Source organism: Engystomops pustulosus, chromosome 11 (genome assembly GCF_040894005.1).
Source record: "Engystomops pustulosus chromosome 11, aEngPut4.maternal, whole genome shotgun sequence".
Classification (NCBI taxonomy): Eukaryota; Metazoa; Chordata; class Amphibia; order Anura; family Leptodactylidae; genus Engystomops; species Engystomops pustulosus.
In genome coordinates, this window is record NC_092421.1 from 30,871,137 (window position 1) to 30,888,407 (window position 17,271).

Below are 17,271 nucleotides of genomic sequence, written 5' to 3' on the forward strand. Positions count from 1 at the left end.
AGGTCCACCCCTGAGTATCAGGCACTGATCCAATTTTGGAGATGATCCCTGTCTGTGTCCAGTGATGACTTTTATTATATATTTTACATGACACCCCTGAGCGCTGCCATCAGAGACTTGTAGCCAAGTAAGGAGCATGAGAAAGCATTTTCCAGCAGATGCAGGTTATGAGTACAAGAAGCCTAAACTTTATCCATAATACATGGAGCTGAGCTCTGCACATCCTCAGCCATAAGAGCTGGCTACTTGACAGCACAGCACAGCCCCGCCCCCTGTGCAAGAGTGACAGCTACACGTCCCCGCCCATCTCACTTACAACCCCGGAAGCCGGGCGTTTTAGGTGTGTCTTAGCCACGCCTATTCTCCAAAACGTTTGACTTTATTGGCCGTATCACTTTTGAGCGGCGTGTTTTAGTCACGCCCCTTCAGCGCCGCTGATCGCCCAGGTCCGGAGCGCTTCCAGTTGAGAGATGGCGGCTACGGCAGGTAGATCTCGGCTGCTGGTGCTCTCCAGGAGCGTCGCGGGGCTGACAGCGGGATTCCCCGGACTTGTAGTCAGCAGACAGCGGCCTCACAGGACGGTGAGTGAGCGGGGACGATGCGGCAGGAAAGTGTGTGCGGAGGAGGGAGTCGCCTGGGGCGGGGTGTCCGGGGAACTCCCGTCTACTGCAGCGGCTGCCTTAGTAAGTGGAGGTGGTGCCCCCCCGGATCTGCTGCTGTAGGGGGGGGGGCCTCCCTTGCTGCAGGGTAGCCCCACCAGTCACTGCAGCCGCAGCTCATTGCTGGTGTCCTGGACATGTGCTCTGCATAGAGCTCCACTGCAGTCAGGACACCACTTACCCACCCACTGTGTCACCCAATGTAGGGTGCACTGCATATGACTGTAGGGTGGCATCCCCTCCAATGTCACCCCCTGCCCCTATGTCTCTTCCCGCTCCTGCATGGATTTTCGTTTGCTCACATGTGACACTGGCCGCCGGTGCTGCAGATGAGAGGACGTCCCCCGCTCACTACACATCATGCCCCCTGTCATCTTGTTATATGTTGGATTCCCCTGTGGCCGGCCGTGCGTAGCGTTCCGATTTATGGATACGTTTTATCCTGTGGCTGTCATCTGTGTAGATAATATTATTGATTTTCTTTTTTTTTTTTCCTCTTTGTAATTAAATATCTGGTAATCCAGGTTTGGTTTGTAATGCAGAATTGAGCAACCTGTGAAGCCTCCGTTTGACAAGCTGAAGGTTAAAAAGCGGCAGCATATGGGCCGTCTATAGAAACACTCTATTCGGCGATCTACCATTATATTGTACATGTGGGGGAACGCGTAACAATAAACAAAACCATATTATAGAATGGAATAGGGGACCCATCTATCTTCACCAATCATCCAGTACATAATTTATCATTGTGGCAGCGCAGGGTAGTGGAGCCTGGTCCTGTAAGGCGTCAGTACCCTTCACTGCCACCACTATCTAGATGGCATATGTGTAGGCTGGCTAATGGAAACCCCCTTTAAACCAATATCGGTGGCATGTAGAAACAAAACATACAGTTGGTTCTCTAAACTTTTCATGGCTTTGGAAATGCACTGTAAATGCATAATCTGCCTAAGAAGGAGCCGTCCCTGCGCTTCGCAGCACGTGAACGTGGTCTAAGCCTCTACCTGCAGCTCCAATATGCAAATTTGGCCAGTCAATCTGGCCTCCGTTTAATTTGAATGCTTATCTGCATGTACATAAAAGTAAGATCCCCTTTGCATTAGTTATTAGTTGAAAGTTACCATTGTCAAGGGACCCACGTGGCGCGCAGTTGTGGCCTTTCGTCTCCCGTACGCATGTCACACTCTTTGAGTCACAGCCCAGTGCTGTCCATGTAAACGTTAAACTTGGGTCAATCCATGACCTTAGATGCGAGGTCGCTATGAATACGATTTTGGCACTTTGTGTCCAATATAATTAAGAGTTTTCTTAGAGGGCTTAAGAGTTAAAGGACATCTACCGCCACATTGAAGGACTGTATGCAAATGAGCCTGAGGGGCTCTACACTCCATTAACACCTATGGAGCCTCTCAGCCTCATTTGCATACAATCCTTTATTCTGCTGGTAAATGCCCTCTAAGTGTGTTTTATAAAAATAAATACCACCGGGGGGGGGAGGGTGGGGGGGATGGTTGTGGGGGGGAGTTCCAAAAAGCAAATTGAGGTCCCCATACACTTCACTTTCATTGGGAGACATTTTTAGATATGAGATGCTCCCTAGAGGGGACTTTCCTGTACGCTTAGCTTGGTTGCCAGGAGCGTTGTTGTGGATTCAAAAAAACGGAAGGGATCACAGCCCTTAAATAGGAGGTGTTAATAAATCTTCCTATTTTGGTGATCAATCCCTTTATGACTGGGGACTTTATAACTTGTGTGATTGCGGAAATATTGGCAAAATAAATGAAGAAATAGAAAAATCCCCTGAAAATGCCGTAGTTTGGCTTAAATGGTTTTCCAAGTTTGCCTTGTATTTACACCAGTTGTGGCACAGTGGGCCAATATTACATACATCTAGTCCCATGCTATCTGTTGGCAGTAGGTGCAGGGTAATGTTTGTTTTAACTGTGCACATCAATTAGGCGTAATGCAGTTCCTGCCTGTTAAGGTTACATTTAAGCCCAACTACTTTTAAGGCCACGTTCACACACAGCATTTCAATTGTTTTTAGAAACGCAGTTCAAGCCAACTATGGGGGCAGGTGTCCGGATCGCACATGCGTGTAACTGTGCTGTGATTGGTTGCACAGCTATAACCAGCACTGTTATGGCAAACGTTAGGCCTCGTTCCTTCAGGGATGTGTGTACACATGATACCTGTGCAACCACTGGGGTTGATGCATCCATAGGGGCAGTTACTGGACTATGTTCCCTCATGTGTTCTTTTTATGACCCTTTGAGATGTGATGTGCACAGACCTTGTATTCACCTGCCCAAGAAACCCCCAAGAAAAATGAATTAAACCAAAGACCCAATAAATAGACAAAAGACAAATAATTGGGAATTTAACAACTAAATATTTATTTATAATCCCATCCCATGGCAGACCCTCGACTCACGAAGAGTCACCATTCAGCACTCAGGAGAGGAAAAACCCCCTGTGGAGGAAACCTCTAGGGAAACCATGGCTGAAGGATCGCCCTTCCTCTGGGCTTAGAGGGTTACTGCCAATAAATATCTCACTCAGGTAGTCGGGTGTCCAAGGATCCCGAAGTCCAGGGGTCCACGATCCGCACGTCCAGGGGTCCACGATCCGCACGTCCAGGGGTCCACGATCCGCACGTCCAGGGGTCCACGATCCGCACGTCCAGGGGTCCACGATCCGCACGTCCAGGGGTCCACGATCCGCACGTCCAGGGGTCCACGATCCGCACGTCCAGGGGTCCACGATCCGCACGTCCAGGGGTCCACGATCCGCACGTCCAGGGGTCCACGATCCGCACGTCCAGGGGTCCACGATCCGCACGTCCAGGGGTCCACGATCCGCACGTCCAGGGGTCCACGATCCGCACGTCCATGGTTCTTCACGTCTCGACTTCTCCCCACCCAGTGCCTGCCCCTATTGACCAAAACAGATATTTATACTTGAAGCAGGTGGGTGTGGCAGCATGCTGTGGCTCCTGATTGGCCAGTTCAGGCGGGTGGGGCTGTATGATCTTTCTTCTGATTGGTCAGTTTTAGTGTCTGTCTGTCAGAAGTGGAATTATGACATCAGGGCATCTATGACACAGAATTCTGAAGAATTAACCCTTTTGGATTCATCAAAAAGTGTTAAGCATTGTTTACTGATAGGACAAACTCCTCCCCACTGTTTGGAAACACAATTGATACACCGCATGTGAACACGGCCTAAATCAAAATGACTTTGCTCTTGCTCTCAGGATTGTTGGGTCACAAAGGTCAGGCCCCCGCCGATAACCAAGTGACATATTGTAGTGATATGTCAAAATCTAAAATAAGACAAGTGTGATACATTTTGACACATTTGAGTCAGTAGACTTCCCCTTTAAGTGAGCCCACAATATTAGTAACCCTTGCGTAGGCAGGAAGTGCTTATACTCTTGTAAGTGTAAATGTATCTCTCGTGCGGTTTTGTGTCATTTTACTTAACAGGTGGTCCAATCGTTGTCCGTAAACCCCGGTGCTGGTGCTGGAATCTTGTGCTCGCATTTCCCTCTTTTGGCACTTTCCTGCCTGCGTTCTGGCAGACTTGCTTCTCCGAGCTATTTTTGGTAGGAAGCATCTCATTAATAAAATATGTTTGGTGTTAATATGGAATATCTTTTTGGAACCTCATGTTAGTGAATGAGCAGAGCGCTTGTGATGGAGGCACTGGCTACGGTGGACGGAAGGAGAGCAGGACCATTACTGAGATCTAGAAATCTCTGTAATTACACAGGTTTAGTTCTGTGACCTTCTAGATCTCCTGTTCTGATAAATCTTCACTATTGTGTGTAAGGAAGACACCTGCATGCGTGTCACACCCAAGAGACCTCTCATTACCTGGATAATCACGACTTTGGAATGCTACAGCCATAGTGACGGAAGCCTGAGCCTTGGTGGATACATATCTCCTGACCTTCCATCCCCCACCCCGTAACTCTGCACTCAGAGCAGGGGGAGCAAACATGACATAGGATGGTCCGATTGTAACCTCCTGGAGGTGGAGATCTGTAGATGTAATGTGAGCCGGCTGTAGTCTCCAGGAAGCCGCCTGTGCAGGGTGTGTAGTCTATATTATTAGATATTAGTGAGACGTCAGAACATGTGAGGGAGACACGCTAGTAGTTTTATCACCTGGCCGGTACATATAAGTTCTGCACTAAGTGACTAGTCTTATGCTCTGTTAGCATATTGGATAGGAGTTACTCCCATATGCAGATGTGTTTAGATCTGATCGCTTGAATTTGGACACGAGCGAGGTTGGTTTTGAATGGTTTACCAGCAAAGTATGTGTTGCTCATACTAGAATGCAAGCGTTTAGGTTTTTTTTTTTCAAAACCCAGTTCAAAACCACGTGTGAACACTGCTTTATGAATGCCTCTCATGAATGGGTCCTCCAAGGATAGGAAATCTGCAGTGAATCAAATTTCTCGTATAGAGTAAAGGCTTAAACACTAAGGGCTTAATGCACATCCACCCCCAGGGACCATGTGAATGGGGCCGGTATGAATTGCTGAATGGGTTCTTATACATTTGCTAGAGATTAGTTTATACCAGAGGCACATGCTGGTGGTTTACTGTACTTGAGGATTCTTATCTTTAAATTAACAAAAAGAAAATTATGATTATTTTCTAGAGATGACCATAGACAGATGGATAGGTTCGTTCAGGTTTCCATTTTTCTCTTCTGATAATTGATACATTTTGGCATACACAGTTGCCACCCTGCTCGGCCACTACTCTATGGATGGAGCTGGTCTTCTTTCAGCTCCATATACTGTCACTTTACTTGGACTATGGCTTTGCTATCTGCTGGTTGGTGGGCAAGCCTGATGTTGAACGCCTACCGATGTGATTTTATTGACCTATAATGAGAAGAAATTATGGTTTAAAATCGTGAAGCTCCTACTTTGACAAATTGTATGCGAGAATTTGAATCGTGCCAAAGGAAGGTCTGAAGTGTTTTACGAAACTATATTGTTATAGGGTCTGAAACGGATTGTTGCTAGGATGCAAAACCTGGCATCGTGCTCGCGAAGAATTGGTGCCTTCACTGCATAACGTTATATCCTAACTAGGTTAGCTCTTTCATGTCTGTATCCTGAGCAGAGAGACATTCCTCGTAGCATTCCCTCGACGTCATAGGAAGCCTTCTGCCAGGTCCAATCTGTTTTATGTGCCATGGTAGGAGTGAAAAACACATGTTGACTATGTACAGTGAATAATTCTAAAAATGATCTTGTAGCCTGACTTCCTCTGGACCAGTGGTGGTAAACCTATGGCACAGGTGCCAGACCTAGCCCTCAGAGCCCTCTCATTGGACATCTACCACCAGATTTCCGGGTGGTAGACTGTCACCAAAAGAATCCCTTTATTGCCTTTTATTGAACTTTGCAATGACTGAGTGGATTTTGGTTGTAGTTTGGACACTCGGTCTCTAAAGGTTCTCCATCTCTGCTTTGGATTGACTTCTGGATGTTGAGAAGCCTCTGAGGTCTTGAGGTGAATATTTCGCTTATTTTCTGCTTTTGGACTATATCAATCTGGGCTTATTTATTTATGAAGATGCCAACAATTTTTGGTCTTTGGTTTCATTAGCTTGAGGATAGATTTAGTCCATGAATTTGGTTTTGTATTATTGAAGTACAGGTGGTTGAAAAGGAGTGGGTAGAAGAATAAGGGAAGGGAACCAAAAATCTAACTAGTTTGTAGACTTGAGGGGCCTAGGCATGCCTTGGCGGAGTACTCTGCTGGACGTCCCCTTCAAGAAGAAAATAAAAGCAGGCAATATGAGGATAAAAAACGGTGCACTACTGATCATTCCCTCTACAGCACTGTAATTCTGGTTGGCCATCGCTACTTTTCTTGCATGCAGTCATTACATGATGACATCTCGTACATCTCATCCTTCATGTATGACACACGACTGCTGATGCCAGAGACCAATGAAGTGGTCATGTGCATGTGAGGTCGGCATAAGAATTTTGACCTTACTTTGTTTTTGTTTGGGGAGGGGGGGGGGGACCATACAATAAGTTACAACCTTTGCTCTAGTAAACAATTTCACATAATATAAATGTAACGTAAAACAATAACTTTCTGTCTATAAACCAATTATCTGCCTGAAAATCACAATCGCCCTCCTACAGAACTATTCATTGCCCTAACACCTTGCCTTTCTTCCACGCAGAGTTACCTGTCTATTCAGCAGTAAATTGCGCTCCTTTCTGTATGCCCGCTCTGATGTGTGGGTGCATTATGAAATGCTGTAATAATCCTTGCGGGATTGAATTTGAATGGAAAATCAGAGTGGAGCAATTATACCCCGGTGGATTGAATCCTATGCTAGTTTACGCCGTGTTGACATAATGAGCATATTGGAAAATGTACATTTCCTATCAGTGCAGCTTATCTCATATCTGATTTCTGTCATCTCGAGGGTTTGTGCTCCTCCACTTTCACACAAGACACTACTGCTCATTAACGTGGCTGGTTTCAAGGGAAGCCTAGCCGTAAGGAATATGCGGGAAAACTAGCAGCAGGGGTTACAAAGGAAGCACAGGTCAAGTCTATTAGTTTTTACTATTTTGGCAAGAAACGCCAGGGTTTTTACATCTTCTTGAGGGATTTTGTTAATACATTTTTCTTTAGATTGAAAATCACTTGTACATGCTTGGTTCTACATGGAATGGTTGTTATAATGGTTAGATTTACTTATGGTACTTTACCTGCTGCCAATCTCTTCGATTGTCAAATCCATCCATGTAATTAGCAGTATATGCCTCCTATAATAACCGATTTCTCATTATCGTTCTATTGTGATGACTTTAATGGACATTTACCACCAGGATGAAGGATTGTAAACCAAGCACACTGACATTCTGGTGTATGCCCCCTCTGGCAGGATCTGCTCTTCTTTTAGCTTCCTATGCCCCAGTTTTTGCAAAAAAGGCTTTTAAAATCATGCAATTGAACCTCAGGGGCTCCATAGGTGTTAATGGAGCATGGAGCCCCTCACGCTCATTTGCAGAATTTTTTAAGCGTTTTTTTCCCTTTAAACTTAAGTTTTAAGAAGAGCGGGTCATGCCAAAGGGGGAACACACCATTATGTCAGTGTACTTGGTTTACAATCCTTCATCCTGGTGCTAGATGTTCTATAAAGCGGTTGGCTGAAGGTTGAAAAACATGGCTGCTTTCTTCCAAAAACAGTTTCTCGCCCCACCATGGGTAATATGTGATATTGCAACTAAGCTCCATTCAGCAATATATAGCTGAGCTGCAATACTGGCACACACCATGGTCAGGCATGCCGCTGTTTATTGAGAAAGCAACCTTTGGACGACCCCTTTAAGGCTCATTCATACGAACATGTGCTCCCCGGGCCGTAACCTCTCCCCTCTCCATAGACTGTGAACTGCTGCCACTGTATTTTGGCAAAATATTCTGGCTTGGACACTGTGTACTCATTGCACTGTAACTGGGTGCCATTGACCTCTATGGAAGCTGTGATTAAGCCACAAATTGTTCAGCCCGTTCGGATCCGCGCATGCACGGTCCACTGTGGGATCCATGAGATGTCTGCTTGGTGATCCGAACAGGCGCGCAATACTCCTCCATCCCCAACCTTAAAGCCGCAACGCTGACAACGTATGTCAGCTCAGAGACCCGAGCTTTCAGTTATGAACCCCCGTCACTCTCCATTTTCATGTTACACGACTAGTGTTGGAATTTTTGACCTATATATCTATCTGATGTATATGCTTGCCAGCCCCATGTATCTTTCTTAAATGTCCTTTTATTCATCTGAAATGTTCCTGTAAAATGTCTCATATATATATATATATATATGTGTGTATATGTATACTGTATACATATATACTCGAGTATAAGCCTAGTTTTTCAGCACAAAAAAATGTGCTGAAAACCCAAACTCTGCTTATACGCGAGTAAGAAAATATCAAAACTCGCCTTTCCAGCTTCCCTCGCTACTGGCTATATGCTGGGGGCAGGGGGCTGGCTATATACTGGGGGATATGGGGTGGCAGGCTATATACTACGGGGCAGTGTCCAGCAGGCTATATACTGGGTGACTGTGACCAATGCATTTCCCACCCTCGGCTTATACTCGAGTCAATAGGTTTTCCCAGATTTTTGTGGTAAAATTAGGGGCCTCGGCTTATACTTGTGTCGGCTTATACTCGAGTATATGCGGGTATAAATATTTTTTTGGCTGTGTACATAATTGTTTATACTCTTTTTATACATCTAAATTTAGTCATAGTTATATTGCTAACTTTCATGTACTTGCATATCCGGCCATCTTGGACGCTGTTCCAAATGGACACTCTACTTCTCTTTTTTAATACTGTGTGTACATATACATATCTTTTAGCCTCATCCCACTTGTAAAAGGAATCCTTTGAGATTCCGAAACGCGTTGTCATTGAGTTATCAATAAAAAGTTTCGTATGAAGAACTCTTCCAACTCCATTCATTACCAGTGTGCGCCGCATCGGCAACCACTTTTCTACCATTTCCACGTGATTCAGACCAGTGTGACTACTGCGTTGTGAAGATCCAGTCGTTTGGCAGCACCATATGTTATCTCTCCTGCTTGCCATTAGTGTTGTGCCTGGTACGAGCCTCACTCCTATTATTTCACCATTGTCTCAAAATTTCTACAAACTGCTACTCTATGAGCGCTTTTCGGTCTTTTCCTGTTCGCCTTTTCTGTGCCTGTTTTGCTTCTTGGTGTCTAATTTTAGACTTCTCATGTTGGTAATTTGATTCATTTGGAGACTACACAGTTTTTTTTTTTAAAATGTTTTAATTAAGAAGCCAAGCAGGAGAAAGCGGGTTTAGTTTTGCCCTTTACTACTTCCTCCCTGTTGATCAACCATGGTAGCGACACCATAGTAATTAGTTACCAGTCTCTAGAGCATTGGTGGCGAACCTATGGCACGGGTGCCAGAGGCGGCACTCAGAGCCCTTTTTGTGGGCACTCGGACCATCGCCCCAGCACACCAGACAAGACTCAAAGAATCTTCCTGCAGTTCCAAGCAACTTAAAAGATGCTACTTTCAGTCATATTTTGATACTAACTTTGCTACTTGGGACTGTAGGAAGAGGGAGAATTAGACAGGGCCGAATTATTTTTGAAGGACCTCCTGCGAGCCCCACAATTCTGTGTCCAGAGGGAAACTGGAAAGAAGCTAAAATGAGGATAATTTTCCATCTTTTTACCGTGTCGTTGTCCTCAGGAGGCCAATATGATTGTTGAACAGGGAGCAATAAGTTACTGCTTTAATTTTTGGTTGGCACCTCGCAATAAATAAGCAGGGTTTTGGGCTGCAGTTTGGGCACTCGGCCTCTAAAAGGTTCACCATCACTGCTCTAGAGCATAATAAACTGTGGTAATCGTCTTAAATTTGTTATTCATGGCCTACTTCCTTCTAAACTAAACTTTTAAAATGATGCTAAAGGGCTCCTTGAGGTCTTTACAGAACCCCTCTGTGCTGCAGCTTCACAGGCTGCTACAATGGTTCCCCTTTGCTTCCTCAGCACTCCTCCACTCTCTCTGCCATATGGAATCTCGCTGCGTTAGAGGATGGTTAACAAATAAAAGAAAACCACTGTCATGGTGCCTGGATCTAGGAGTAAGTGTCCCTGGTTTATCATGATGGATTTTGATGGTAGATTTCCTTTAATTTACAGTGCTCATAGCTGAAGGGTCCTACCGGTTAGTTCACACAGAGTATTACGTGCAAATTTCCAAAGAAAAAATCCAAGTCAAAGTCCACCTCCAGTTTATTTCAGTGGGGGGGCTATCATTTTTTTCCATTTTTTTTTTTTTATCTTCCTGCAGGTTGGTTTATTTATTTGGAGTAATTAAAATATCATGCCCTATTATTAAACTCCCTTTACAGTGAAGGTCAGCTCACCTTGGTAAACCTGCCATGTGGAGTGGGACACACATTTTTCTGGCCTAAAAGCTTCTACCAAATTGCTTTTCGAATGAGTCTTCAAAGGGGTTTTCCTACAATTTTAACAACTTTGCGCACTTTATTTAATCATTCTTTGGATCTGCTTCCTCCAATGACTGGCCTCTTCAGACCAGGGGACAACAAAGGAAGCGAAGTACCATGGAAAACAGAAGTATCGTCTGGTGGCACGATGAGGCCATTTATTGGCGAATCCTATGACCCTGTGGGGAGTTCTGGACACTGCTGTAATTATATTAATAACTTAATCCCTTTAATGGGGCTCCCAGCAGGATGGCGAATATCTGATCCTATTTGTTACAATTACCTGCTGACCAGACATCCCCCATCATCCCGTCTTTGAGACTTGTCACCATTATCCTGAATTTATTTTTGCTTCAAAATGGGAAACTTGCTGTGAAATGTATGTGTGTGTGACCCCTTTCCTAATGATACATGCTTCCTATGTGTGCTAGGCGAGCTGCATGTGCTTCTGGAGGTATCCTGACAAGTGGGTGTTGCACTCCTCATTTGTGCATGAATATGGTTTTGACCCCCCCCCCCCCCTCCTCGCTTGCTGAAATACTTTCTCACTTTTATAGCTCCTTGGGTCGCTGCCAGCTGCTCGCTCACTGCTGAGGAGACAACAGAGCGAATGCATTACACACAAAATAGTGAGAGTATGGAAATATGGGTCACGCGCTGCCTTACTTACCATATTCACTTTCTACAGTCTTCACACACTATTAGGATAAAAAGGAGAATAAACTGCTGGTACTATGAATAGGAATGCGTGCTGTGTAAGGGCTTCCCAGCCGGTGCTGATCCAGCTATCTGCCGCATTTAGTACGGACGGCGACGTGAATTATGGCTGTGATATAGGTCTGTAACCTTATCACCCTCTTCCAAGAAGCGTCTGCAAAATGCGTTCTCGTTCCTTTATGGAAGTCTTTAGATGGGACATTACTGTTTTATTTTGTTTTTTGTTTTTTTTTTACACAAAAAACCAAAGCGCCCATTTAATTTTTTTCTACTTGTAGATAAAATAAGCACAGCGGCTGAATCAGGTGGCCATACAAGGAAGGTCCATGACCAAATCTGGAACCATTTCAGAAACCGCCAAAGTTCTGCTTTAACTTCATGTCACGGAAAGAATTATTATTATTTTTTGTTTGGATTTTGAGCAGAACACCTTTTAAACCTGTTCCAATCTTGGCTGTGTGAACATCGAGATTATGTATGGATTTTGGTAAGGTATGAGGGTTTGGCGTGTTCTTTTCTTTTGCTGTGCTTCTATCTCTTCTCTCAACTGGAGATGGAGGGTCTGCAGATGAAAATGTGTATTTCATACATTTCAGTCTGGATTTAGATGTTTATGGGGCGGAAAGTTTGTTAGTCTCTGATGGTTCAAGGTGGCAAGATTTTTCTGATATTGTGTCTGGTGGTTAGGGTAGAAAAGATGGATTGATAATGTATGGTGGTACAATCATCTAGGTCTCCGTAAGGAGGACTCTAACTTCCTGTCCCTATTGTATATGGCAGAGGTTGTCAACCAGTGGTGCCAAAATCTTGTAGTTTATGCTTCAGCTGAAAATATATGCCACCAATCTACCATTACTCAACACACAATGCAAACATGTGGTGCTCTTTGCCAATAAAATGCGTTTCAGTGCAGAGGCAAAAGCGAACCTGTCAAGCCAACCCCCCCATTGTGTAGGTATTGTACTTGAAATCCACCATGTTTGTACACGGCCTCAAAGTGTGGAAGCTGGTTCATGCATGTAATGATAGTGGGGTCGAAGTTAGAACTTTTTGTCATTGAGGGGACTTTACTTAAAGAGCTTTAGAAACATAGATTGAGAGTGCATTGGGGTTTAACATTTTAAGAATGTAGTAGGGAGTGCCAGAAGTGGTGGTGGTATCTCCTTAATAACTTATTGTATAGCGGTAATTCATATGTAAGACCATCTTTGTTTTATGTCTTAATACTAGGATGACTAGAGTTCTCCAGAATGAGTGACCCTAAGAAATTGCATAACTGTGAGGCCACGTTTACATTGCGTTAATGTGAACAAGTTGTGAATGCTGTTAACCTGATTGAATTCACTAAAGCTACTTGAGAGATCTCTCTATACGTTGCTGCCCTATTTTGCGCATGTGAAAATCGTTGTTTCCGCCAACGTCTGATCACGGTGCTACTTTCGGCAATGTTCTATATGTGGGTTCTTAAAACATGTGACTGCCGTAGCGCAATTTTGTCAGGATAAATTGCCCATGAAGTGTGAAGAGTTTTGCTGTTCCGTGCAGGGTACTGGGTCTTGTGGTATGAATCATAATTAAAAGTTTTAATTTTAATGTGTCAAGAACATATGCCAGAGCGAGGCAGATGTCTGGTGATGGGAGCAGTGCAGATGTCAGTGCGAGGTAACAAATGTCTTGCACAAAAGCATGGAAGATGTTGGCTCTGGGCCACTTTTACAGTCAGGCAAGTCTATTTAAATCTGTCTTCTAAATGAGTCTCTTAACCTTGTGTACTGCTTCATATTTAATCCGTTCTAAACTCCATGTTACATGATGGGAAGGCGGCATACATTGAATTACAAAAGGAAAACCATGAGAGAAGTAGCAATGCAGCGCAGCCGTTTATCCACTACTTCATTACATAATGGGTCAAATTCTGACCCGTAGTCCCAAGGAAATGAGCATAGCATGGAAGATAATGTACGGTATGAGTTGGTTCAGAACCAGGAACGCTCTAAATAATGGGTCTGTTTCAAACAAGGACGAGGGAAGGGCCAGTTTATTTAGCATCTAAATTGAAAAAAATGCTACAATGTTCAGACATGGAAAATCTTCTTGCAATTCCTCCCGTAGAGGATGGGAACCTTATGTTTGGACCGTCCCATGTTGGTTTATATTTAATATTCACACTCAACAAATCATCATTGACCTTGTACAGTTATGCAAAAATTCACCAATGGCAATAAGGCTGAAGGTCAATCCAATTACAAATGACCCCATGTATGTAATATCAGATAAGAAATGAATGGCAAATGTACTTGGTGACCTTCATTTGACTGGGTGCTGCCAAACAAGAACATGTTTAGACCATGGAATTAGACCACTCTGCGCATCAGATCCCATGAAGCAAGCACAGTAGTGCAGTGGATGGGAGTCCTTGCATCATGTGTAAAGTTAGCCTTAGGCTGCGGGTCACCTGACGCATTTTGTCTGCGTTTAAATGCATGTGTGTTTTTTTTTTTTTTTTTAAACGGTTGAAGAGGAGATCTGCCTAATTACATTGTTGTCAACATTGTGTTTACAAACTGCATGCGTTAGCACTTTAATACATGCGCCAATGCAATGTTAACATGTTCCAAAAGTGTTAACGCATGCGTTTTGTAAATGCAATGTTGACAACCATGTAATTGGGCAAATCTCCTCTTCAGCTGTTTGAAAAACGCCTTAGGGTGTTGGCACATGGAGCATTTTGAACCCATTTTTAAGCAGTCCGTTAAACGCATGTGTGTTTGAAAACGCATCCGGTTTTTTGACCATTGTCCATTTTCCAATTATCCTAATTAAGATAATTAGGAAAAACGCCATGTGTGCCACCACCCTTAGCTCGTGACTCTCCCTTTAGGGCAACTTCTGTTCTCTATGGCTCTTAAGTTCAGGTCCCCTGTAGCCAAAAAATGGGTAATGTTCTACCTTACCGTTGAGCCAATTTGTGGGGTTTGTTGTTGTTCTCCCATTTTTCATTCATTACTCACCTGGCTTGTAGAAGCCTTAAAGCAGATTTGGAATTTTTATGTTTTTTATTTATTAATTTATTTTTTCTTTTTAAATGTATATAAATATTTCATCTTCATCGACAAGTTTTATCTTCTCTCTACGTACAAGTGATTGATCCAGATGGCTGACGGCAAATATACTGGAACTAATTGACTCTTTTCACACTGTGATTTTTGCAGCTTTTTCTCTTTAGTTTCCTGTAAATGCAGTGTAATTGTTAGAGCAGCACAGTAATAGCTCTTGCCATTTCCTAATCACTAAGTTTTCCATTTTAATGTTCTACCGTAGCTGCATTTTGGATTTTTAGCCTAGAAACTTATAGAGCCTTATACATATTCTATAAAAAGGTTTTATGTAGATCAACTTTTTCTTAAAACTGACGGCTTCTTAAGAGCCAAGTACTAGATTTTTGGTGGTAGTTAATTTTCTGCTTCGTCTTTGTGGCTTTTTTTTCACTTTCTGGAGGACTTCCCTCGGGAGAAATGTATTTCCCACTCTCATTAACTTATTAGAGGGAACTGAAAGCTCTTACTCTAGACCACCACACCGCTCCCAGCGTGCCGTCTTGCAGACATCATAGGTCATCTTTTATAAAGCTTGACTTTCCTTAATTGTATGTGATGTATTATAGGCAGAGATGGGTCATTATGTATTGGGGGAATAGCAGTGTCCTTTGTGTAACTATGGTCATTGTTTTGGAAATGTATACTTATTGTATAAGAAAAAATTAGATCATGCTAAATTTACGGTAACGAAGTCTTATCAGGTTATTAAATCTAGACCATAAGCCTGGCCGGACATGTTGGGCTAAGTTCACATCTGCGTTAAGCAGATTTTTGAATCCAATTTTTGAAAACACAAAGGATTGGTTTTTGTAATCAAACTTTCAACAAATCAATTCTAAAAAAAATGGACGCCTTGCTTTCATATTTTTGAAAAGGTCACATGGAGTAGCTGTTTCCCAAGGGTGGGGGGAACTGCTCCTTTACAGACCCTCCCTTTTGGCAACTGCCTAGTCACACAGCAGATGCTAATGAAAGGTACAATATAACATATCTTTTTTTCTGTAAAACCAATTTTTTATACAAAAACACTTTAGCAGTGTATGTACTATGCTCTGTGGGGACTGGGGGAGTGCTAAAAATGGGTCTCCTGGTGACAGGTTCCCTTTAAATAACGGATCCTAGCAGACGTTAGAATGAAAACAATTGTAAGGTGTCCCTTATTAATGTCCATTTACTTGTAGGGCCTTGACGGAAGAAGCAACCTCGGGTTTCCAGCTCCTTATGGTCACCTGTAAGTTTGTAATTAAAACAATCCGTTCACTCGCTCCCTTAATTTTATTTGTAATATAACATTTGTATACAATGTTACAGAATAGAAAGGTCTTGGTTATTTCCGTGCCCATTGAGCACCATGGTAGCTTCTCTATGATGACACAGATCTTTGAGCAGTAACATATGAAGGTTCTGTTTTTTTCTATATTTAAAATTGTTGCTGAATCCTCTAAATTTCTTGAACAACTAATTTATGTCAGTCGCAAGTTGTGGAAGATTTACTTCTGTTCCACGCATGTGAATATGTACATATGTATGTGTAGCATGGACATGAGGTTTTACAAACCCACTTCAGTTGTGTTGAAAATCCACAGAAAGATTCTAGAACACATGTTTATATGTATGCACTATCCAAACTCCTTTACCTTGAGTCAGAGGTCGCATTAACGCCTCACCACGCGTCATAGACGCGTGATGAGGCGCCATTACCCCCCAAAATAATTGCCATGCGTAAAGTTACGCTTGGCAATTATTCCTTGCAGCGCGCAGGCTGAGCGACCCGGCGCGCGCTGCAAAAGAGGTAAATGTCGCGCGATCACAGCGTGCGCCGGACCGCTCAGCGCGACACTTGACACAGTGATCTGTGTCAGCAGCGCTCCGGAGCGAGAGCGCAGGCCCCGCGATACCTGTGGACAGCGGGGCTGCTGGTCCCTGTCCTGCTCCATCTCTACGTGCCCGCAGATCCGGACGGGTGAGTGTGTGATTGTAGGTGTAGTGTTCTGTGTGTGCAGTGTAGTGTAGTGTTCTGTGTGTGCAGTGTAGTGTTCTGTGTGTGCAGTGTAGTGTTCTGTGTGTGCAGTGTAGTGTAGTGTTCTGTGTGTGCAGTGTGGTGTAGTGTTCTGTGTGTGCAGTGTGGTGTAGTGTTCTGTGTGTGCAGTGTAGTGTAGTGTTCTGTGTGTGCAGTGTAGGGTAATGTTCTGTGTGTGCAGTGTAGGGTAATGTTCTGTGTGTGCAGTGTAGGGTAATGTTCTGTGTGTGCAGTGTAGTGTAATGTTCTGTGTGTGTAGTGTAGTGTTCTGTGTGTGTAGTGTAGTGTTCTGTGTGTGCAGTGTAGTGTTCTGTGTGTGCAGTGTAGTGTTCTGTGTGTTCAGTGTAGTGTTCTGTGTGTGCAGTGTAGTGTTCTGTGTGTGCAGTGTAGTGTTCTGTGTGTGCAGTGTAATGTTCTGTGTGTGCAGTGTAATGTTCTGTGTGTGCAGTGTAATGTTCTGTGTGTGCAGTGTAATGTTCTGTGTGTGTAGTGTAATGTTCTGTGTGTGCAGTGTAGTGTAATGTTCTGTGTGTGCAGTGTAGTGTAATGTTCTGTGTGTGCAGTGTAGTGTAATGTTCTGTGTGTGCAGTGTAGTGTAGTGTTCTGTGTGTGCAGTGTAGTGTAGTGTTCTGTGTGTGCAGTGTAGTGTAGTGTTCTGTGTGTGCAGTGTAGTGTAGTGTTCTGTGTGTGCAGTGTAGTGTAGTGTTCTGTGTG

The 17,271-nt window shown here is 43.7% G+C and overlaps 1 protein-coding gene across 1 annotated transcript in view; it reads left to right on the forward strand.

Moving 5' to 3' along the window:
- The first annotated feature begins 422 nt into the window (after positions 1 to 422).
- Positions 423 to 17,271, forward strand: part of MCU (mitochondrial calcium uniporter) — a 66,049-nt gene continuing 49,200 nt past the window's right edge. Inside the window, exon 1 of the mRNA XM_072129454.1 lies at positions 423 to 581. Within this exon, the coding sequence (XP_071985555.1) occupies positions 471 to 581 (111 nt within the window). The 5' untranslated portion in view covers positions 423 to 470. The remainder of the gene's footprint in view (positions 582 to 17,271) is intronic.